Consider the following 25856-nt stretch of genomic DNA (forward strand, 5'->3'; position numbering starts at 1 on the left):
CGAGAAAAAGTGGGAGGGGGCCCTGCTACACTGTTTTGGCAAAGTTAGACACAACCATAACCAAAATCCTTTTTCTTTTTTTTAAGTCTACCCCCCACCTTTTTTCACTTACAATTTGCTTCCGACGCAACCGTGGATTGCAGTTAATTAATTGTCAGTGGTCTCATGTGTATACAGCAAATATAACTCATTAAATTTGTTTCCTTGGATATTCAGAAATTTAATACTAATTAAAATTAACGCAAATAATGGTATCAACTTTACATAAAAATGACGATGCAGTTTGATGAATAAATAAATACACATGCACCACAAAATTGAGAGAAAAAATTATACAAAGTTACTTTGTTCTATACACAAACAAAATAAAAATAAATGTTCTATACCTTAAAAATTACGAAATTTTCTTCCTCAGAATGAAAGTAAAAAATTGTTAACTAAAATATGCACCCTAGACAATATATAATTGTAGGAAAGATAACTCCAAGTACGTTGTCTTTGCTCTTTAAAATAGAAGGTAAAAACAGTCTTTCGTTGTCAACAATGGATAAGGACGCCAAGACAAACCAAGATCTACGATGTGTAGTTTGTGACTCTAAAGAAAACCTGAAGCGGTGTACCCGATGCAAGGGAGTTGTGTATTGCTGTCGCCAGCATCAGATACAAGACTGGCCTTCCCACAAGGTTGCGTGCACACCTACCCAACGTACAGAACCGAAAAAGAAAGTAGGCGAGGTCACGACGGACACGTGCGAGTCAAATAAAAACAACGCTTCCAAATCAGAAATTAGCCCAAATGATGTTACTGGTAATAACACTGATGTTACAGAATTTGATGACCGTCCACTTAGAGATATCATCTTTAAGAAACCGAGATCATATGATGTTGATTCTCTTGCGGAATTTGTGATTCGTTACTTAAACAAGAAGAATTTCTGTGTTGTGGATGGTGTTTTCTCCAATAAAAATTTGCAGAAAGTGTTGAATGAAATAAAAAGCCTGAACTCAAACGGCTATTTGAAATTGGGACGTTTATCAGGGGGCAGAACGAGTGGACAGGACGCACTCAAAATGACCAAGACAGAAGTGAGGAATGACACCATATACTGGGCTGAGGGCACGGAGTCTCGGCACCCAAACGTCAACAAGGTTGTCCAGAAAATGGATTCAGTTTTATCAGCACTCAACAGTCACCTTCAGGGGGAATATTATATCAACGGTAGAACAAAGGTAATGTGATCAAAAATATGTTATATCGGCAAAATACATGTTGTATTTAAAATTATTTTGAGATTTTATAACTTGGTCTCTCCCCTTTCCTGTCCTGATTCTAGAACCAATGACTCATTAGGCAGGTACACATGCGCGGATCCAAAAAAAATCATTGGAAGGGGGGATAGGGGCGGATATTTCAGTATTGGGGGTGTGGCGCACCGAGGCATATTTTTGTAAATTTTTATTAAATAAATTAAAAAAAATTTGAATTTTCCGGGGAGGGGGTTCAACCCCTTTCCCACAAAACCCTACTAGATCCGTGCATGGGTATACATGTATGTATCTAGTATTAACATTTTATCCAAAATTATCACATGAATATCAAAGCACACGCACGGACTGCTGATAGATACCTTGCACGGTGTTGAACAAAGGAGAAATGCATGCAATGATTATATGTCGTGCACACCATTTATAGCTTTAGTATTACTTGTACAATTCAGATTCAGAGAAGATGCTAGACGATTTTTCCAGGTTTTACTTGTACAACCACGTGCACTGCTTCAGAGATGCACGTCTGACTTTACAACTCGAAAAGAAGAGCGCAAAGAAAAAAAATTCATAGTTTAGAAAAAAAATCAATTTTTTAAAATCAAAATTGTGCATAAATATTCAAGACTCTTCCGTTTTTGTGAATTTCTACTCACAGGCCATGGTTGCGTGTTACCCTGGTAACGGTTCTTACTACCGACGTCACGTGGACAATCCCAGCGGCGATGGACGTGTAATCACGTGCATTCTGTATTTAAACAAGGATTGGAATGCAAAGGTTTGTATCACTTTAGAGAATAAGATATAGTAAACCATTGTTATTTTGTACTCAGTCTGATTAGCTTTCATTGTATATTAAATTTACAAATACTATTTTATGTGTAAGTTTGGTTAGTCTGACATACCGGTAATGACATACATTTTGTAGCTCTATTAAATCATTCACAAAAACAAAAGTGCATGCAACTTGATATGGAACTCTAGACTTTTTACGTATAAAGGTAAAAAGTTCATGCATTTTGGATTCATTTATTCTTTCTTTCGCTAGCGAAGAGGCATGCAGTTATCTTTCTTTAGTCAATACTAGAATCCGTTCAGTTTGTTTGAAGAGTAATTGGAATGATTCAGAACAACAGTCAATATATTACTCAGAAACTTTCAGGAAATGGATTTGGGCTACTAGACTTGCTTTTTGTCAATATTTCAAATTATTTATATAAATCATAATTTAGCCTTGTCCCTAGTAAAGAAAATGTTTATAAATATTTTCAGTTGCTGGGTTAGATAAGTGCATAGTTATATACAATTTAGTTTTGTGTGATTTGATCCGTTTAGAATTTTTAATAACTTTTATTAGATGAATGCCAAATGGGTTTTCTGCGTAGATTTAAATCTTTGATTTTTAGATTTTTTTATTAAGGAAATTAGCGCACCCAATTAAAAAAAAAAAAATCATAAGTACAACATTAAGAGAACCGTATAGTTCAGATTAGTGCAGGTATGTAGCTCCCGGTCTGAAAAATTCAGATTCATATTCATATTCAGATAGACGACCTGGGAGCTACAGTGCCTCTCATGGGTAAAAAGTGCAATTTACGGCCAACAAAAATTCGCTAGTTTTGAAATGATTAATCTTATTTCCGAACACATTCTGTATGAATATTTGATTAAAAATAAAATTCTCAGACATTTTACTACAGAAATCGTCAATTAACTTGCCTTTAATATTTTTTAAACACTATTACCAGCCCCATAAAGTAAAGTGATGCAGTTTGTTTATATGCAAAAATGGCCACTTTCAAATTGAGGTGAATTTAACAAAGTGCATTTTCCGAGGTCGGTTAGCGTGCTTTGGAGAAAGTCGGGGCAAGTATTCAGACGAATCCAGTAGTAAATTGCCCGAAGAATTTAGTGGTACTATTTCTTCCACAGGATTTGTGTGTAAATAAGGTTAATCAATTAAAAACTAGCGCAATATTCTGTGCGCCGTATATTGCATTTTTTTAACTATGGGAGGCACTGTTGCTTCCAGGTCGTCCATCCGAATTTTTTACGTATCGCGAGCTACACACCTGCAGCTATATATTAAATAACATATGCAATGTATATATAAAAAACAGATTGGACATGATATTTAGGTAAGTAATCTTACGTCGTAAACTGTCTTGAAGTGGGTTTTTCGTTATCTACATAATTATCAATTCATCTATTGAAAGAGATTTGTATTACTTGTATCCTTCGGTTCTTTAAGGCTTTGAAATCATATTTTATTCTTCAAGTACGGTTTGTAAAGATATACCGTTTCTTTCTTTTCATTTAGAATCCATTCTCTTTATTCTCCACTGAATGCCTAGTCAGATATTCAACATTTTTTATGTGTGTCAGTTTCAATATGCATTTCCGAACCATTTTATTACCTTCTTTCACAATACAGAATATATTAAAAGTCCTTATACTTTTTATGAACTGGGGAAAGAGAAACCCCCATAAATCAAATGCCAATGATAGAATGGTGCATATGTATACATTGTGCAGTCCTTCAAAGGTATGGCTCCTTGGTGGTTAACCATGTCAACCTTTTCTTTTGTTCTCCGTCTTTCTTGTCGCAAAGAAAAACCTCATTTCATCGCAATAGCTTTACCTCCAAAAGAAATATTGAAGGCCCATTTGTTTTTCGTTCTTGAAGGACGTATATATATATTAAAATGTGAGCTTGTTTGATAGAATTTGGGCATTAAATAATCAGTGCCAGATTATGCATGTGTTTCAAGATTTTGATGGGTTGTTGTCCCATTTGTAGAATTTAAACTCTCCAAATACTCTTATAAGCAGACCAACTTACCGATAACATTTCTGCACTCGGCCATTTACTGTTAAATAAATATACATTTGTAAAAGACCCTTGCTTAAATGTCTATATCTTGGTAGTTGCATGTTTAAATTTGGAAATGACATCGTCTGTTTAACATATTTTTTAAATATCCACTGAGTAATTTTTACTCATTTTTTAACAAATTCGACAATTTGTCAATAAAATAAAAAGGATGAGTCTGTTTTATTATAATTTTTTTTGGTGTTTTTTTATTTTTTTTGGTTGGGGTGGGGTTGGTTGATTTTTTTTTTGATTTTTTGTGATGGCGTGTTTAGATATGAAGGTACCCATTCACTGTAGAGTAACCAATCGGACTGTGTTAACAACAAAAAGAAAGGTTTTATTGTTTTAAACATTGTACTCATTTAAAACTAAAATTCAAACGAAAATGCTCCAATAATGCTCCGAAAAAAAAAATCAGATGGAAAAGAAAATTAAATATACAATCTGAATTTAAGGTACTTCTGAATTGTGATGTTACACTTTGACTTTTCAGACATTGGTGGAAAACTCAAAACAGTTGCGCATTCATTGATAAATGGAATATGTTAAATAAGTGTTCAAAATACAAATTTTGACTTAAATACGATGCTAATTTCTTAGTTTTTTGTGACAGTTTTAAATAAACCAAACAATGTTTGTATTGACATATAGATCTAATGCCAAGTATTTTAGTTTCACTGTCAACTATATTAAAAGTTATAGATTATTGATGAAGTCCGAAATTTCATAATAATAGATGCTGCCATAATGGTCATATTGGATTTCCCATGTTTGTGTAGGAGTAGAGATATTTTAACTTTTTTAATCAAAGCTCGGACTGTCATATGGTTACAAGAGTTGCTTCCACACAGTAAAAGCGATTATATGCTGAGCCTTTTTCTTTAAACAATGCGAGTTCTTTAAGTAGAACAAGTGTTTTGAATGTGGACATGCGAAGCGAGTGCAGGGGTTACTAGTATATTAAATCTGATTAATATCCAGATTATGCCTCATTAATTGTGGGTGTGTTTTACACATATACTTAGACCATTGCTCATGGCATATGTTATTTCGTACATTTAGATTTAGCGTGTCCCGATTAAAAGTAAACAAGTAAACATAAATTTACATTCATTTCAATCCCTCCACTCCCTATAGCTTCATTACCATGCATGCCGATTTTGTACACTCATTTGTGACGAATAGATTTGTAGATGAAGAACAATTTAAATGGATTATTCATATATGTTTTTTTATCATATATAAAAAAAAACTGACACACTTGATTTCAGCCTCTCCTTTTTCCCTCCCCCAAACTGTTTTGCAATGACATACTAGATGAAAACAGTATGTCATAATTTATACTCATAATATCATATCTGACCAAGTTGTCCTAACCCTATATCAGATCTCGTGACCATAGTCTTAAGAATATATTTATTAATAGGTCACCTAAAAATGATGAAACTTTTGAAATAATTGAAAAAAGATGATAATTTTGGCAAGGAGAAAATTGGCCATAAATGATGAAGTACCAGATCATTTAGGTTACAGAATCCTCATGAGCCATGAAATATATATACAGTACAGGCAACGCGGATCCCGTATTGACCCGCGTTACCGTCACGGTATTTTTATCGTTCCCGCGATACACCATCGCGGTTCTTGACCGCGGTATGGATTACGATCGTGATGACACCGCGACGGTGTGATTTACCGTTATTCCTGCTGCTGGTTGTTGTTGTTACTTTACCTGTACTGTCAAAAACCGCGATGGTGTATCGCGGGAACGATAAAAATACCGTGACGGTAACGCGGGCCAATACGGGATCCGCGTTGCCTGTACGTACGGTATGAATATTTTGCTAATAAGGGATACATGTACACGCCTTACTTTCAATGAAATAACCGGTATCTTCTTAAGTATTTTCTTTGTAAAGAATAAAAGCATGTTATTTTATTTTCCCTTTATTTGCTGGTTTTTTTAAATTACTGAATGTTGTAATTATTACATATGTAATTATGTAAGTACATGTACCGTAAATTTTATCTATTAGTTTATTTGTGAGCTTTGTTCTCATTATGTTGAAATTTATTTGTAAAAATGTGATTGATTGTTGGAATTTGATAAAATAGATAATGCAAAAATTGAAAATATTTCGAGTTGCAAGAAACTGTATATGGAAGAAACAATCAACCCTCCCCCCCCCCCCCCCCCCCCCAAATGTAATTTTCCAGTTGGCCGTACTCAACAAAATTAACATATTTCAATTTAGATTTTTATCCCTGCTATCCAGTCGGTTGTTTTTTGATATCATTAATGTAAATAAGTTAAGAAAATTAATTCGGACACATATATTAAATGAAAAAATAAAATAAAATGTGGTTCAACCTACAAAAACCATCAGTGTATACTTTAAGCAGACTGAAAGGTTGTGAAGTTCACGTAGATGTATGTCACATATCTTTATTTAGATCTAAGATTAACACTAAAACCTTTATTTCTGGTACACTTTACAAAGATTAGTGTGCCATTAAGGTAGGGTTAATCTAGATTTAACCTACTACACGTATTAAAGCCTTACATGGACAGGTTTCATTATATGTTTGACCAATTAACTAAATGTACTTCTAAATATGTGAATTTAGTATTCTATCTTTTGGAGTTCCATGTGGTATGAGCATAGCCAAAAACAAAAGGCAAAACAAAAAAGAACAAACAAACAAATCCGGCAATGTAGCGATCTTAACGGAATGTGGATACATGTACTTTGAATTTACTTACATTTGACAGAAATACCAAGCTTCATATAATATATATGTAAGACTAACTCGCGCAGAGTCCAAATTTAAACGGTCGCTTAAATTTATAGTGACATTTATTGAAGATGTTACCATATACTAGTAAACTTCTGTTGGAATTTATGCAATTAAAGTATTTCATTCGTTTTATGGTTTGGGTTATATCAAATTTCTATACTTGTCTCCTTTAGAAAGATTAAATTTTAGAAAGAAATGCTGGATATGGTGATATTTACATGTACACTAGTTTCCCTTCTTTTTCACCCTGGTGTATTTATGGCAATGTACGTTATGTTCATGAATATACAGTGCAGTATGCGGTGCCGATCGGGAAGCATGCATTTGTATTATTTCTATATCGGTATAAATTACATGTAAAGTGTTTTATAAAAACCCTACAATAGGTAAAAGTACAAAGATTATTTGTGCTGCTACATTTGTACCTAATTCTTACAAGAAATAAAATATATCAATACTGTGGCATCCATGCAGAATGATTTTATTTTGTAGGAAGACGGTGGAATACTGCGCATCTTCTCAGCGCAAAATGAAAGTTGCTATGTTGACGTCAGTCCTGAGTATAACCGGATGTTGTTCTTCTGGTCCGACAGACGGAATCCCCATGAGGTTCAGCCAGCGTTCAGAACGAGGTTGTCAGGGTCTTTTCATTGATATTAATTATGGGCCACACACTTAACTATATATATATATTTAAAAAACTTGGTTTGATTTATAGATTTATTGATCAATATAGAAGCCATTTTATGACGTTATATCTTACCCCCTCGTAGACTTATTTTATATAAACCCGAGAAGAAGCTTGTTTAGGATCAAATTTATCTTGCATATTTAATAACTTTGTTTTGTAGTTATTTTCTGTGTAATTTATTAAAGTTATTTGAAGATGCTCCTTTATTTTCGGTACACATTACAAGTAACAAATGTGCGTGTGCTTCCAATTATACTAGAAACAGAAATCCCGGCGCATGGTTTAAATGCCACTAAATGTTCCATCTTAGATCTCGATTTTCAAAATTAATCTCGTTTCAGCATGCAAACTTGAAATAAATTTTTCCTTCAAAGTAGATTTATATGACTCCTTAAACGTTTTTCAAAATCTATCTTCAAAATATCTCTTTACAGTGTAATTAAGCACTTGAAAAAATGTGTTATTATTTTATTATTGAACTCATCCCAGACAGGTGCGAACACGGGGAAATTTCTAAGCGTCAAGATTTATGGTCTTGAATTTGTAATAAGTTTTTGAAAACTGTGAAAACAACCGTTTTAGGTATGCGATTACAGTTTGGTTTTTCGACAAAACTGAAAGAGAAAGAGCAAAAGAAGAGTCCGCGTTAGAAGGTAATTCTGTCCGCATAAATTTATCTCCGATGATTGCAGTAATTTTGCTGTCCGGGACAACCATTGTTCTTTAAGTGTCTATTGCAGATAGAGATAAGAAATGCTTAGCAGTGACATATTTGAAAATACTGCGGTTCTATTTTTTTTTTACACTTTAATTTTCCTCTATGTGTGTTGTAAAATCTAATTATATAAACGTCACATATATTTTTTTTTTGAGGAAATATGGAGATTTTTATACAATGATATATAAATAAAATATCTATTTTCATTTTCAACAGGTATCTCAGCAATTAAAAATGAACTGGTGGTTTTAGATTTAGAAAAAATAGAGAATGAAAAGGTAAAAATGAAACCAATAAAAAGGTTTTCATAATATCAGGTTTTATCATATGAAGTTTTACTTATGCTTATATTATCACTTAATATATTTGCTATCCGTATTTTCATCGGAGAAAAATAAATACAGGTTTGTTTTCTCAATTTCCCGATGTAAATAGAGAAATGTAAATGTAAATCACAAGTACGCAATTTTATCTCCCTGTCTTATTAATTACATGCTTTGTACACTGTAGTTTACCTAATATAGTTTATACGTGGTAGGTAATTATTGGACGAGATAGGATAAACTATTTATTACACTCTGTTTTGAATGGCTTTTGTATAACATGCCCGAATCTGGAATTTGTATTGGGGACCGGGAGGGGGTTCTAGATCTGGGCATGGATAATCAAAAAAGGTAATTCCAGTCATGGAAAGAATTGTAATTCTAATACTTGAGTACCTGAAAATACAAAAGACCTTTATTTTACATATTAGTGAGAGCGTAAGCATATCAAATGGTATTTGTATATTGATATACGTAAATATATGCATGCAACACTTATAAAGTATAATTTGAAATATTGAGTTGATTGACATCGAGGTCCCAGCGGCATTATCCGTCAATGTCATTCCAATGTCATCACAGGTCAACGCATCGCTGCCTTCTTATTATCAAACTTGTTCAGGGTTAATCACTTATATTAACCCCTTGGAAGCTAATTAAATGGTTGGGAGAATTCGATCAACTCTCGCACTTTTAAAGAAGGTCTATACAAGAGAGAGGGGGGGGGGGGGGGGTTGTTATCTTCATTACGTGAAGAATAAACAAGTACAGAAGTACAAATAGATAACGATTTATAATCTATCCAAGGTTCCTTCTAAAACATTATCTACATGTATATCAATGCGACCACCTTGGCCTTGAAATCAGTTCAAATCGATGTAGGGCTAAAAAAAAAATGTTTCAGATTTTTTTTTTTGGAAATTGCCAAAGATCAAGTTGTGCTTTGAGTAAGGTAGATTTCGTGATGATTTCAAGGAAAACATCAGAAGTTGATTCTTGTTGCGTACTTTTGCGTACAGACAAACCTCTTTAGAACCACCCTGCTCAGTTATCCGATTTTGTCAACTTAAATAAATCAGAACAGAATTTTCTTGTACTTATTTAAATAAAGTCAAAGATATGCATGCCCAATAATTTAATAAGGATATAGCTAACAACGGCGTGTCTTATAATGACATGTATCACCGTCTCCATTAGTGAGATTCCCATTATCAAATTAATTTAATTGTTTAAAAGTTTGTTCACTTAAGTTTTATTTTTTAAATTTCTATTTAGCATAGATTTATCAATATAAGAAGTATGGATACTTGCAAGTACCCATTTTTCGAGGTTGTAATTGAATTAACCATATGAAAATAGCTATTATAGTTGAATATCTTCACTTAAATCTTGATTGAATAACATGGTTTGTTTTTAAATTCCACACATACACAGGTTAATACAAGATTGCATCGCTGAAGGTCTTTGATTCATTATTTTTTATTGCCTACAAAATCTACTGTATTTGATGTACATTTTATTGTGCATAAATATTTATATTCAATAAGATATAATCTTTAAGGTTTAGCTTACATCAGTCTCTGATTTATGTTATAATAAATTGTGTAATACGCGATTTCCGGTCTTGAAATGTCACGACGCCTACAGAAAAAGGTCAAAAGCATAGATCCCCATTCAACACTTACAACTTGAGTAATTTATCGAACATCTTTGATGTTACAAGTCCTCTAGGAAATGAAGGGTTAGCAAGAACGTTTTTTATTGCAGACCCAATTGGAGAGGAAGATAGAACAAGAAGCGAAGAAGGCCATCGAGTCCTTAACCCAGGGAGAATTGCAGGTAATTGAATTCCTAGTTCGGATGTACCTTTCCCATCATAAAACTTTGGCTTGTCATTAACACCTGGTTTTCCCTGTATTTGATATTCTTCGGTCCTTTCTTGGACCATTAAAAGAATGTAAGCTTAGCATGTGCTTTTTGGTGCGATATTAAAACGCATGGGCAACTTTGGTAAAATAGCTTTAGGAGTATTTATACAGAAAATTGCCTTAAAAATAACAACTTATAAAGAAATTTTATTTAATACTTCATAATGAAAAGTAAAATTGTGATGCATATTACATACATTGTAAGTTAAAAGTAAATTTTGCCTTGCCCTAAGCCCTATATATATATACGATACTCCTTATCCACATGTCAATGGGTGCATCTTCTTTATAGCTAATCAAGTTGGGAAATAAAGAAATATATTCAAGTTACTATACATATGAATACATGTAATAATGGATAATGATGTGTCTATCTATTGCATTTTTTTAAAAGAGTGTTGGTTATTTTTATGGTGAATAACCCCGAGAAATAAATGCTCTTGTTCCAAACTATTTTTTTACCTACTTCAAATTGATTTTAAATACCCACCGTTTACCTCGGGTTATTGTAAGTTTTTTTTTAAAACAAATGATGGGGAATCTTCTGCTCAACTGGTCCGCACACCATAAACTGTTTCTTTCATCAATATGTTATGAATGGGTTATGAATGTGTTGGCTTTTCTTAATGATTATAAGAGTGCAGTTATTCAGTACACATATTGTTAAAGAGTCTGTTCTTCGACGTCTATTGATTTGACACATTCTTTGTACCCTATCGTCTGCATCTGAAGTGTTGATTTTATTATCCGTAACTTGCATTTACTAGATCTTCATACTTAATCATCGATAGCATCACAGACAAACCGGCGATCGTGTATCGCTGTGATATATGAAATGATAAAGTTCACACAAGAAAGTCGCTTTCAAATATTTATATGAAGTACATTTTATATTAAATTTTCAAACCTTTGTCGTCTGATCATAGTTTTTTCGTGCTTACAAGCGCTTTCTTTGACAATCCTTACCCAATTTTTGTCGAAAATATTGTATGGCATGATAATTAGAAATACACAATACTAAATGATATCTTTTTGGGTTCATCGTCCTTGCAAGTCATAGTTTCAAACCCCGTGTGTCTCTGGCTTTTTTTTTTTGAGGGAAAGAATCTCTATAATAATCGGGAAAGGTACATGTGAGCGAGATAAGGCATCTTTCTTTTGTGAAGTTGGTACCATAATATGATGGTTCTCTGCTTCGAAAGTTTACTAAAATAAAATTTCTTCATTCAAATGTCTAAGTAATAAAAAGATTATTTGACATAAATGTACATAGATTTCATTTCAAGATCATCATACCTTAATACATTTAATATTAAATATTGATATACTTTTGTGTTTTTAAAACGTTTTTTAAACAATGACTCAAGAATTGGGGCATCATGCCAATTCAAAGTGAACAAAAAAAGATTATTTCAAAAAGGGTATCGTACTTATTTTAAAAATTTGCTGTGTAAAGAAAAGGAATTGATGCAGTTACCATGTGATAAATTCATACATGTATTCGTCTATTGTTTCTTATGCTGTGCCTATTGAGAACTATTGTTACATTGAACTAGCTCCATTTTCGTAGATTTATCTTTATCTCACCCTATCTTCAGAGAAAGCACTCAGATAGACTATAGTTCATACACATGTCGAACACATTCTGATATATGACCCTTAAGAATTCTAATTAGTGGCTGATTATGAAATACCTGTGCTGTGAATCAACGTGACTCTAGTTCGTCTCTCCATTAATATTATATAGGCTCTGGCTGACTTGGTGAAAGGTCACGAGGAACCAAAAGTGGTGCTGACTCAAATGGGAATATCGCCCTCCATTCAAGACCCCTTACTGAAGGTGCTGGAGGGTTTGTGAATCTATACTGCAGGCTGTGTACTGCCGTGCTTGCTTTGAACTGCAGTGTATGTAATGTACTCAGCAACTACTATCTAGATTTTATACAGACTCTGAGATTTTGCATCATTTGTTTATGTGTGTACTCGATTATTTATGCATTGTTTGTTCGACTTATTTCCATTATTAATAAACAGAATCTCATATTTTATTAATAATGGTTGTTGAATTGTTGCTGATATTCAAATTGTAGTATGAGTTAGTTTACAGGTAAAGTATACCATTTAGGGAGTCAGCAAGATCTTAGGTCCCCGAGAGCAAAACTATTTCCCGAGGTAAAGTCGAGGAAAAAAGGTTTGCTTGAGGGAAACTGAAATCTTGCTGACTCCCTCAATGCTGTACTTTAACTGTTTTGTTATATCAATATAAACAATCAATCATAAAAAACTTCAAATTAAAATAATTGTTCGTATATCTAACGAGTTGTACATGTAACTCAGAGTAAATAAAATTAATTTCGACGCGCGTGGTATTATGAGGTAGCATTACAGATGAATAAGTAGAACGTTGCAACTAGAATTAAATCATGTGGTTATGAATATTCATGACTTTATTCGGAATTTGATACTAAATGTATCGAAAAGGTGTGTATCAGTTCATCGAACTTGACACACTTTTTGCAGGGAACCAGTCTGTTCTTCGGGCAATCAGTCTGTTTTCGACGAGTTTAGGGAATCAACGAAATATATCGAATAACCTTTATATAGTTAAAAATAAGAACAGGTAAATTAATAAATCTTAAAATTGATCCTTCTCGCTGACTTGATTAATTTTTCTCTTTCCATTTTTTTGTATTCTCTCTCTCTATCATTTTCATCCGATTTTCTTGGAACTTTATTTAAAGCCTTTGTGAATGCACGCCAGACATAGGCCTAGGGTTTGATTGTAAAACAATGAATATAATAAAAACGTTGTACTGATCAATGAAACCATTACGGACGTATGAAGATTTTCTATATATCGATCACAAAATGTGACTTCAATATTTTTGTGCACAAAACAAAGAGAAAAACAAAATTCTTGTGAAACAAAGATTCGGTGAAACTCTGTTTACAGTAAGGCCAGAAATAGTTCATGAAAGATCGAAGCTTGCAATATCTGGGTTAATAGAATAAAAAATGAAAGAATAGTGCCAACGGTTGTAGCAAATCCGGCGCTTGTTTTATCACCATAAATGTTTGAAACCAATTTTTATAACGGTAGGTTTATTGGTGTTAATTAGCGAATGTTTTTTGAGGATTTGTTTTATTCAAATAGGTTTGAGCTACTTTCAAAGACAACTAGAAGGAAAACCGGAAATTGTGCCATTAATTGTTAAAAATTTGCATTTCTGTCCGACTCTTATGTATGTTCATTACAAGTTTTCGATCAAGAAATGGAGTTGGTGTAATGGGGACAAAAATTACTTCCTTTTTCATTGAAGAGTTATATTAGAGCCGCCCTGTTTTCAAGTAGTTTGCAGCTCGACATTTATGTTTTTACAGATACACTTGGACTATAAGCTGCATAAACAATATGCATGATATACTTAAAAGTACCTTGATAAAGAGATTTATTTATCCTTGAGCTAATACTCATATTCAAGTAGTTTGCTTTGATTATCTATGAAAATACAGATTTGATCGGATTGTGTACTATGTATATACATGTGTTGTTTCAGAGTACGAAGTCATGTTTTGCATTGGTATTAGTGCTGATTAAAGTCTTTTCAGTGGGTTTTTTTTTCTTATGGTTGTTTTATCACAATTTCCAAGTATTAAAAAAATTAAAGATCTTATTTATTTTGTCTCAGGCATCAATATCTGCTTTAAAGATATAAACTTTGCCAAATAAAACGACACTTGGGGAACGTTGGTTGTTTCTTTAAAAAAAAAAAGCCCTGTCACACCAAGTTGCTTCCTGAAAGAGATCATGCAGCGTCCATTAAAATATACAAAACGACGATGTCCGCGTAGCATAATAAAACGCAAATGTAGCTTCATTTCGACGCGGTTGCGCACTTTCAGTATTCAAAAAAGTACGAACTAGATTTGCGTTCTGATATACACGTAGTAGAAACGTTGTAAGGTCAACATGGTCAATGTCGCAGTGCGGTGAAGTTTCAAACAGAATCGTAAGAGTTTGGTTGGTGCGTTCAAATGACGCCTATTATAGTGTGAACGCAGTGATAGTCGACCGCGCTTGCGTAGAGACCCCTTGATGTCTTTTGGAATGTCACTGTGTCACTACTGCGCTTTAATGGCACGGCTACGTCGTTTGAACGAAAATTATTTTTATTTTCTTAGTTACCACAGCGGCTGAAAAAAACCTTTCTGCCCTTATCACGCTTCAATTGCTTCTATTGCATCCGTTTTGTAACAAGCTTCTGCGATACAACCAATGTTTTCAGTTCTCCTTATGAGTGTCATGATGATGGAAGTAGCAGCCGATAAATAAGAAGGATCGTCGTGTGTTTGCAGTCAGCGCCGCATTGTACGCTTTGAGAACGCGAATTGAAAACCCCAAGCACGTCAAAAGCACTCAGCAAAAGTAGTCAATTGCCTTCTAAAGCTACGTTGGAACGTAGCAGCACACCGCCCTAGTTCGGTAGAACACCCCCCCCCCCCCCCTCCGCCCCAAGTCTTCGTCAGAACGCCGCGTGACACCTTGTGAACTTTCAACTTAAGTGGAATTGCATATTATTAAATTTTCTGATTTTTCTAGCTATCCTACCTTTTAAGGCGATTTTAGAATTATACAACGTCTTGATGACAATGTGAACACAATATGATATCATGGGCTTAGCATGTAGGCTACCGCTATATGATATCGTATCATCTGTACGAATGGTTCTTAAATTTTTTTCTAAAAAGATTATACGAAACATTTAAATGTTTTACATTTTTAAATTTTGTAAATTTTTTTTAATATATATGTACATTTAATTTTATATATGGTCTTTACAAGTGTAAGGTTCTTATGACTATCTACACAAGCATATTGGAAGTAACTTTGATCGGTCTAGATATCCTCTTTCAAATCTATCAAAACACTATCAGCTCGCAAACAAAATAAAGTTTAACGTAAATCGTCAAAAGTTCGTATAACGCGAAACCAATCAATTGTACAATCGCATTGTGCAGTAAACAGGTTGTTTTGAGAGTCGTCATTCGGTCACCATGATTTTGATGATTGAATTATGTTTTGTTGACATAAAAGGTTTGTTTTTATAAGAGGTGAAAGCTAGCTCGTCATTGAAAAACGTTAAAACATCTACTTTCCATTCGGCCGAAGAAAATCACACAGCGCTCCCGAAGTAATTGCGTTGCAATTAAACCTCGCATAGCAATTATTCTCAATGTTGATACTTCATAGTGTAACTGGTACAGCATTCTGTAATCATTGCCGGGTATCCAGCGCTCAGCGAGCGGACGGTTTAAACAAACTCGCTCTGCACCCAGACGGTGAAGTATTCAATTGATAGAAATACAAACAAAACATTTATATTGTACTCTGAAAAGGTTAAAGGCGCGATCGATTACAATTGGTCCGATTTGTTGTGACTGAGGGCGCATGTGCCGGGTGGGTTCGATTTCACGCTTCCATTCAGAAAATATTAAAGGTCTCTGGCTATCGGTACACAGCACAAGGAAATACCCCTCAGGTAAGACCAAGTTTTAAATTTTCATTTTTAAATTGATTTTTGCTTTTTTATATATAAATGTACACTTTTCAATATGCCGTATGTATACATGTAGATGAAAATATTCGATTTCACTGGACACAAGTCAAACTTTCATCCTATTTTATTTTTCATTTATAAGATACATGTATCAGATCGGACCCGTTATGAAACCATTTATAGTATTTGCGAAATACATATGGTGGTATTATATATTGTAGCATTGTTCTAGATTTTTAGAGAATATAAACATCAACACGACCATCGATATCATTGGAGTGCATTTATCAATTTCATTAAATTAATGTTCTAGATATAAATTGAATTTACATATCTATGCCTATTTTAAATGAAATGATGTAAGCGCATCACTTTGCCATTTTATATTATTTACAAAGAAAAGTTTTAACAAAAAAGGGTCTGGATTGTCAGCATTGTTACATGTAGATAAAAAAATTTTTATCTTGACATAAATGAAGAGTGTCATATGTTAGTTATATGCCTATCAATATTAGCACTTGTCGGACATTTCAAGGAATGAAAACTTGATATGGATTTCGGCAAAATACAACTTTTATTAAAAACTGATGAAATTGATGACACGATCTGTTGATTGGTAGATTTTTAAAGTATTTTACATACACCAGGCAATACTTTTCTATCTGTAGCTATCAATAGCTTTCTTGTTTGATTTATCTGGTCATATTGCAGTTCAGTCTTGGGTTACATGTAAAAATAAAATCAATGTCGGTCTAATGTATTGTTCACTCTGCATTCGAAAGATTAATATTTTTTTATCATCTGCGTCGTAACAAAGCTATGTTTTCATATAGATGGCTTTACACATATTCAACAATCCATAGATCGAAGAAGTGGAAATATTGAAATTCAATGATCCACAAAATCAAATACACTTAATTTAAAATTTAAATTAATCCTATAGAGAGTAAGGATTATCACCACTGCATGCAAAGGATTATGCGCTCTATTTAAATGCTGGGATCATTTGGAAGAATCCCGAATTTTGTTTGCTTTCCAAACAAATGTCAATTCAATGATTATAAAAATAGCGCAGCCTTTCAAAAGATTAACATGCAGCTAAAAAAGGGATAGAGTTAATTCGGCTCAGGGTAACTATGGTAGCGCATCTCACAACCGGAAGAGTCTTCGCCAAAATAAAAATTTAAACCATAAAAAGCAAGACCTAACATCTGGTCATTCAAAACTCATTCGTGGAAGTTAATTGACGATAACGGGTAAAAAGGCCATCTCATAATCATCTCATTCCTCAGAGTCTCAGTTTCAATAACCCAAAATTGCTAATATGAGTTCTTGATTAGTATGTACTCGAGACTCAACACCATGTCTGGAGTATTATGAAGTCTGGGAATTGAATTAAGAAACATCATATATAAATGAGAATGCATCGGACAAAAAGCCATGCCGACTTTATTAAAAAAAACCTGTTCAATGCAGGACGGCTGAAATGAGAGAATCTTTTCAAATGCCCGTGTTACATAATAACGCCATGTTAATATCACGTATTCTGGAATTGTTCCTATTTCTGTTCAACACAATCCCGAGATGTCGGTCCACATAAGAAATCTATAGTTGATTATCAAATATAAAATAAAGCGGGAGGGAGAAAAAACCCCGATCAATCAAAGAATAAGGAACAGTAAAATAATATAGCGATAAGCAGCGGCTGGGGCTGTCTTATTGAGTCCTAACCACACGGCGGGTAGTCAGTCCTCATTTGTGCGAAGTCAAAACAAAACAGTGAGTCAGAAGGCAGTATTGACATGAAAAGTTTTGAAATGGCAATTCAAGTTGACATTGGAACGGATTGTTTCACTGCAAGACGGCGCAGTGCGTTTTCGATTCAGACTTGTATGAAACTCTATACTAGTTGATGAAAAAAAGTTGAATTTTTTTTTTTTTTTTTTTTGGGGGGGGGGGGGGCTATGGACATATAATTGGTAGGAATTATTTTTTAATACGTATCAACGAAAAGAAGAAACGGATATCTTTTCCCAGCAAATTTGAAATGTATTTCAATTATGCATATACACAGTCATGTATTCACACTTGGTTTTTTTATCGTGTTCATGGTACATAGATTAATCGCCCTTACCTATGTACTTTATTTCATCAATTTAAAGATACATCATAAGACAGCGAGACTTTACATGATATCTGACAGAATGAAGTACTAGTATATATCGGGAAGGACATTTTTTTGTTTGTTATCAAACTTCCAAAGATTGCGTTCTTACATGCAAGTTTCAAATGTGCAAGAATTTAAACCGTAAATACATGTAGTTACATGTTACTTTGTATACCCTCCCCCGACCGACAGACGAAAAAGTATATGTACCAAACTCAAGATATTAACCTATCATGTTTTATTTTGAAATCCATTTGTTTGTCACCTTTTTTTCTACATTTTTTCAACATTTATGAAAAAAAGATTTCCAATCCTTTCAAGTTAAAGTTAAAAACAATAACAGAGGAGAACATACACAAAAATTAAGAGGACCAATACTTTGTTTGACAATAGATATTTATCGGTTAACCTCAAAGTTTGCAGCTTTTTAGACAAAAATACATGACATGTATTAAACTATCAAACGAGCTTCGAAAGTGTATTTGTTCATCTTCATAATAAATACACGTTCAACTTTGAACCAAGTTTCCTCTTTTTGACAAGGGCTGGATTTTACCTCAAAACTGAACAGTCTTAAGCGTTATCACTTTTTTTTTCATCATTTCTCTGTACACAAGTGCATGTGTTATATTTAATGGTTTCCCGTTACGGACGTATTGATTATACGGAAACCTGAAAGTAATAGCATAAACAATCATGGAGTTTCAATAATAGAAATAGAATTTGTTAAACAAACGATATACATTACATTTTTACATGTTTTGTATGCTGTACATTCCTGCTATTAAGGGGGTGAATGTATTAAAGAGAAAGCAGGCCATTACCGCTATTAAAACACACTTAAAACACACTTTTTGTTCTGGAAGAAATAACCAGATGTGAATGGGTATCAAATGAGTCCATCCTAGCCTTCTACCCTGGCATTGAATTGATTGGAGGGGGTGAACTTAAGGTCGCATATAAATCTTCACCATCCTGCTGCATGTGTTTATAATTATAGTGATCATCATCCATGCCTAATTTATTGGTCATTTCCCTTCCATGAACAGGTAAACATATGAAATATTTACCCGGAGTCAGTGTAGATGACTTCAACAAAAGCCCTGTGAGCTTCCATCTCATCCCCCCGCGAAGCTGTAAATGACCCTCCCGTATTCCCATGTGTGCCCCCCTGATTTAAGATCCTAATCGTGCTTTGCACCAGCGCGAACCTTTTGAAATTAATGAAGGTGATTATAAATTGATTATTTTAACTGCTAGGTTCCCATGACCGATTTTTTTCCGCGATTTTTGCTCGTCATAAAAGAGCGTTTTTTAAAAAATTGCAGTACATAATAAGTAACTTTTGGGGTTGAAATTTGATCCTTTACCTAAACCATGTTTTGGAGTCGCTTTACTTAACATTATTCTCTTGTTTGCCCTTTTAAAAAAAATTTAAACGGTATTTCTCTTTCTGATTTGAAGGTGAAAATCTTGTGACACTCAGTATATAGTAATTGAAAATTGATATGGTTGCCTTAACCCCCAAAAAGAAAAAATACCACGACCGATATTTATGTATTAAGGTTTGAAATATTAGAAACACAGATAAGTTATCTGATAAGCTTTCAATTATAAACTTAATTCAAGTATACTGGTTTACTTAAATGATAAATCCGGCATTTTTCATAGTATATATATATACAAATGTACATGTACTTCTGTAGTTAGTTCGAAATATAAAGGAATTGATATCGACATTTTATGAAAATGAGATGTTTATTCAGCTTTGGATTTATTTTTTCTTTATTACGTCTAAAACACATAATGTGTTCTTGGCAAAGCCCTCCATGAAGTACTTTCGTTGTGGTTGGTATTTACTTAGATAGACAATATGTATAGGCATTCGGGAAACTGCAGACTCATGGCACAATGCATTGTCGCACTTTCATATGAACCTTAAATCAGATGTAGTTTGGTTAAAAAAAAAGATATATTTCATGCAGGAATCTGAAGGGGGTCAAGGGGATTTGGACCCCCTGGAAAATTCAAAACTTTTTTCAGTTCACAAAGTGAAGTTACCAAAAAATAAGGTCTTAGACCCCACCCCCGGGCTAATAAAAGTTCCCCTTAACCCCAACCCACCCCATTCGCGGAAAAAATTTCTGGATTCGCGTGCATATGTGACATGTAAATGAAAAGTATTGATTTATTTACATTTATAATTGTGAGAACTTCAACGGTACCTCAATCTCTAAACTCTTCTCTAATTCTTGACACCTACCATCGACTGATAGTGCAATTTAACCTTAAGTAAGTATTTTGATATACTGACACAAAACAAACTTTGTAGACATGCCTAGGGTGGACATGTATAACAGACAAGTACATGGAAGTGACCTATATTCTATTCAGCCCGTGTGTTTAGCTTATGAATTTTAGAGCATCTGAATTTCATAGTTAGGTGAAAATGTAATGGAAGACGGCTTAACAAATTGTAGCCCTTTTCAATACTTTGCAGGAAGCAAAATATGGTATTTGCAAGGAAACCTCTGCCATACAACATGAAGCCCGAAATAAAAGTATATGATGTTCGCACACGAAGATCTTTGTTAATAATGACTTGTCATTTTATGACAGTTCTGTATAAATTTGTTATCAAGGGTTTTCGAATGCGTGCAAAAGGTGCAATTTTAGACTTAGTCAATAAAATCTGGATGGAATATCGATCTCATTCTAGTAAGAAATATTGACGTCATTCAAACTTTAAGCATATTCAAATAGTTCGCCCACTTTTGTTGTTGCAATGAAAAAGAGAGAAGAAAAAAAACCGAAAAGAAAAAACATCACTTGACGATTTTATTGAGACGATATATAGGTTTCGACCCACATCAAACTAACAATCGGCGATTAAGCGTCGAAGGTGCAAGTTAAACAGCCGTGCAAGATTTATTACTTATCACATGGGGCGGATAATAGGGCTGTGCTATTGTTATAAAAAAGTTACTCTTGATTCTCGAGACCCCCTCTAGGAGAAAAGCTTTACTGCCGTAATCCGTCGGCTGTCTGAATTTAAATCATCGTCCCAAGTGTACACAAGGTATATTTAAATTTCGAGCTTTATTTCTAATTTAATATTTTTTGAAGGGGTAATTGTAAAAACAAAAATTATAGGTTTTTTTTTTCAAGGGTCTCTTTGTTCGTGATTTGGATTTATACTTGTCATCTCGTCGTCAAAAAAGGTTCGTGAAAGAAAAATATCTTTATATTTTAATGCACAGACATATTTCGAGTTCTAAGTAATGATTGACTAAAATTATTTATAAATACTATTTTTGGAGTACACGTACGTTTGTTTTGGGTTATTTAGTTCTGTCATAAACATATACTTGGTATTCATTTCAGTGTAAATATAAATAAATACGCGTATATGGTTGATTAATTCTTTTAAAATGCTTAAGATAGAACAGATTTGCCTTGTTGAGCATGAAATGTAAAAGTTGTACACAACGGCAAGTTTTCTTTATTCAAAAATTTGAGAACGGAAGATTTAGATGGGCTTCTTTGGAATTTGTTGAAATCTATGATCATCAAAATTTTGTTCGGTGGTTTTTTTTGGGGGGGGGGGGGGGGAGGGGGGGTTAAAATTGACTTGAAATTTCAGATATTTTAAGCAAATGATTGAATCTTAAGAATTTTTTGTGTGTTCTTTTTGAGGGATAACCTAAATCAGCAAAGAGTATTACCAGTATTATTTATCTTTTACATTAAATTTGTGACTCTTGCGAGAAAAACCAAACTCCACTTTATGTATTATACATGGCTCTAATATTATTATTTTTTCTTCCATTCATATTTAGATTTTCGACACTCAAGAAAATAACACTTTGTGCTTTGCTGCTGAAAAAATTAATTACAGATTTGTCCGGAAAATTTACCAATAAATAGTTGCACCGACATGCAGGCTCAATGCAATTTGTCTGGAAAAGACTATTAACCGAGAAATACTATATCTGTGTGCTATTTGTGTCCAGCTATTTAAGCCAACTCCATCGCACAATCATTTATTATTAATGTTTGGATTCACATTGGCTTGAATTTGCATAGAAATCCATTTTAAACCCAATTAGTCGCAGCTACTTAATAAAATGAATTTTCTGTAGGTAAACATTTATCGGACATTGGAAGAAGTGTTTCTCGGTACTAGAATTTGATATTCCCAGTTCTCTCTTCTAGATAGTTATCTTAGAATTAATCATTTTAATATATCTCCCCAGTGATTGAAAATCAAATTTCTTGTTCATTTCAATTACTATGAATATGTATTTCTGACGATAAATCTACCATTATATCTGTACATGTAAAATGTAAGGTGGGTTTTTTTATTTCTTCACGCATGCTTAAGTGTTCTAGAATCAATAAACACTTTTATCCTATACAAACAAAATCGGACAATTTTCAATTTCACTAATAGGCATTATTTTACCGTAGTCCAGTCCAAATGATCGAAATGAATTTAATTCCCGGTAAATCAGTAATACCTTCAATGTGGTTCACTGCAAGGTCGCGAAGAAAATTGGTCTGGAAATTTGTTATAGGCAAATCTCACAGCAGACTTATAAATTATCTTCCCGAATACGACTGCATCTTGTTGAAATAAGCCTGCATTAGCCACGCGAGTAACTTGATTTGCGCTGCCCACAAGAGAAATGGTCTAATCGGAATCCCTCGGAAGCGATCGTTTGTTCTAGCGCGTAAATAATTCTCGTCTGCTAGGTAGACCGTCCGTTTTATTTCTTCTTTCATGAAAATTTAATGAAGATTCCTTAAGGCTTTCGTGTTTTGGACAATTAGTTTGTACTTTAGAAATCTAGTCTTAGGTAGATATATCATTTCCCCGGCGTTACGTAATCACATACGGATTAAACAGACTTTGTTACTTATGTAAGGCGGCGGCTTATTTACATTTTATTTCCACAATAGATGATAAAAAGACCCGTTTGATTAGTCTACTCCCCTTGTAAGGCACGGTTAAAGCCCAAGCGATGAACATTTCCTCTTGCATTTAAAGTATTTGATGGGCAAATACAAATCTCTCTTTAATGACTGTTTTCCAATCTTTTTGCAGAACCATTTTGATACCTGACGGGCCATGTAAAACTACGCGTGTGTATTTGGTGTGAACGGCATCAACCTTTAACTGAAAGACAGTGAAAGCCAAAATGCCAAGTAATACAAAACAGACGGAAAAACAAGAACAAATTGGAAAGGGGGATTCCAATGGCCTTTTTCCTCCAATTGCATCTCCAAGGAAACATGTGCTGAGATCGAACAGTAGCAGCAATGATTCTGACACACCGCTAGAGGCAATGGACATGCCTCCTCCGTTGTCTTCACGTGACACGAGTCCGTCCAAGTCGCCGTGTAAGTTACCAAGTCTATCGTCACAACCTAATTCAAATCCACAAACAAAGGAGAGAAAACATCGGCGAAAAAAGTTGTGTCGGTCGCCTAGTTGCCCGACGCGGCCCGCGACGAATGACTTTGAATCCCCTCTTCCGATTGAGAAAACGCTGATTAACTTTAAGGACCCAAATTCTTACGTGCAAGAATACGACGTGAAGTTGCCCAACATATTTAAAAATTCGACTCCCAATGGAACCGACATGTCGCCTGAAACTTCAAGTCTTGGATGGGCGGTGAAGGACAGGTCAAGGACGAAGGCCAATTTGCGGCGAACGGAATCGTCTCGTGAAAACTACGTTGGAAGTCCTACAATGGAATCAAAATACAACAAAAATCAACAGAGGGCGCACACACATGCGGCTCTTCTACTGCCTTTGCGAACACAGGATTCGAGGAAATCCAATCAAGGCAAAAAGAAGAAATCATTTGCCCGTCAAAGTACGTATTCCGAAGGGCAGACTCTGTCCCTGACACTTGACAATGAACATGGTGCTAGTAATGGGTGGGGAACGGACTATGACTCGGATTATTACGACAGTAGCGGGCAACACAGTGGCTCTTCGTTCGATCGAATTATCGAGGAATCCGACTCTCATATGAGTATTCCGAGTGCTGGGGGCTCGCATATAAGTGTTCCAAGTGCTAGCAAGCAATGGCTGAAAAACAAAGAAGGTCAAGTGAAAGCATGACCTCTTATAACATTCGGATCAAAACAGTATCAAAAAGTCATTTTCATCAATATTTTAAAAAACGCATTTGTTACAAATCGGGACGTGTGCAAATTCAATTTGGACGTCTGTGATATATAGGACATTTTTCATACACAATTCCTGCAATATAAAATATTGCTCAATTGATTAATTTCCTCTTTTTTGCTGTCTTTCTTACTGGCACGTTGGAGCAGTATTATTATTTTTTTTGTTTGTTTATATTTATTAATTATTGAATTCACACCTGTCACGTCACGAATTTATCGGTCGCTAAATATGGAAGTGCTGGATTTTCAAACCCTAAGGTGTTTGCTTAGGTGTAATGACGCGATGTTCGACCGATAAATTTTCCCTCTTATCTTTATACAACTTTCAATATTCTTTTTATCTTTTTTCATATATTATATAAAGTTTGATCAAATGTCAGTGTTCTTTTTAATTTGTTCCGCTCAACTTTATCTATCGGTTTCTTAAGTTATATATTTCATAGCTCAGTTGGCAGGCTTGGCCAACATAAAGTCATCTTCATTTTGTGTATACAGCTGTATATTGTAAACTTGTATACGAAGTCGGGCATAACCTTAGGAACGTATGAATTATATTTAGCTGGTTTTAACCTTAGGAAAGTTTTCCAACGTCTTATTAAAAGAGCCTTGGTATTTTCCCTTAGATGAAGAACAAATAATTTTTTAGTATCGTATATTTTGAAGAGTGATTTTTTTGTCCAATATTAATCTTTGGATTTTGATTGGCCATGTCCAATCTCCGCTTTAGCGCCACCTACATGCTGATGTATTTGGCATACCATTAGGGATCCAGTCAATTGATACAGCGTACACTATGCTTCAAATTTAAAAAATCTGTAGTTGTTACTTTATTCAAAAAGTAATCTTAATACATTAAAATGCATGTGACACGTACAGTGGACCATTCTATGGCTTTTAGTCTCTGCAAGCTCATGATAGCCTACAACTACTACCTCACTGAAAACACCCATATCATTTTCATAAAGATAACACCCGACTTGAGAGTGGTATGGGGTATTAATTATTATGGTAGTTGTTGGAAGTACAAAAGATAATGGCTTAATGCGCAGCAAGTTCTCAGCAAGTCGGAGACAAATATAAAGTCACGCGGCTCGTATATTAAGAAACATTGTTTCGTAACCAGCATATTACTGTATCATAGTGACATTCTGGAACATAAGCAATTAAAACAAATACTTATTTTCAATTCCTTATTTTCCGCACATGCTTTCAAATATCTAATAATCATATTTGCCCATTGTCATTTAGCCCGTTCGCTCCAGTTTCCAGATATAGGATCTATTGCCCGCTAAATAAATCAATCCAAGGTCATTAAAAATGATAATTGCT

At 34.1% G+C, this 25856-nt stretch overlaps 2 protein-coding genes across 3 annotated transcripts; both read left to right on the forward strand.

Moving 5' to 3' along the window:
• The first annotated feature begins 508 nt into the window (after positions 1-508).
• Positions 509-12648, forward strand: LOC128178275 (prolyl hydroxylase EGLN3-like). The gene is made up of 7 exons (XM_052845374.1): positions 509-1230; positions 1925-2044; positions 7433-7572; positions 8214-8284; positions 8566-8627; positions 10440-10511; positions 12348-12648. The coding sequence occupies exons 1-7, from the start codon at positions 544-546 to the stop codon at positions 12456-12458; spliced, it is 1263 nt and encodes a 420-aa protein (XP_052701334.1). The 5' UTR covers positions 509-543; the 3' UTR covers positions 12459-12648.
• A 3118-nt stretch (positions 12649-15766) lies between these two features.
• On the forward strand, positions 15767-24906 carry LOC128178097 (uncharacterized). Of its 2 annotated transcripts, none has more exons than XM_052845107.1 (2): positions 15767-16140; positions 23433-24906. In XM_052845107.1, exon 2 carries the CDS (start codon positions 23527-23529, stop codon positions 24457-24459), a length of 933 nt encoding a protein of 310 aa, XP_052701067.1. In that variant the 5' UTR covers positions 15767-16140; positions 23433-23526; the 3' UTR covers positions 24460-24906. The 2 variants fall into 2 exon arrangements, with proteins under 2 accessions (XP_052701067.1, XP_052701068.1); XM_052845108.1 differs by lacking the exon at positions 15767-16140 and adding an exon at positions 21266-21404.
• The last annotated feature ends 950 nt before the right edge of the window (positions 24907-25856 follow it).

This window comes from Crassostrea angulata, chromosome 3, assembly GCF_025612915.1.
Source record: "Crassostrea angulata isolate pt1a10 chromosome 3, ASM2561291v2, whole genome shotgun sequence".
Taxonomy (NCBI): Eukaryota; Metazoa; Mollusca; class Bivalvia; order Ostreida; family Ostreidae; genus Magallana; species Magallana angulata.

Excerpts from the sequence above, each read along its gene's own strand:
- LOC128178275 (XM_052845374.1), top strand. The coding sequence starts at position 544 with ATGGATAAGGACGCCAAGACAAACCAAGATCTACGATGTGTAGTTTGT. Across the intron at positions 7,573-8,213 it reads CAGCCAGCGTTCAGAACGAG|GTATGCGATTACAGTTTGGT; the intron begins GTTGTCAGGGTC and ends CAACCGTTTTAG. Across the intron at positions 8,628-10,439 it reads AAAAAATAGAGAATGAAAAG|ACCCAATTGGAGAGGAAGAT; the intron begins GTAAAAATGAAA and ends TTTTTATTGCAG.
- LOC128178097 (XM_052845107.1), top strand. The coding sequence starts at position 23,527 with ATGCCAAGTAATACAAAACAGACGGAAAAACAAGAACAAATTGGAAAG.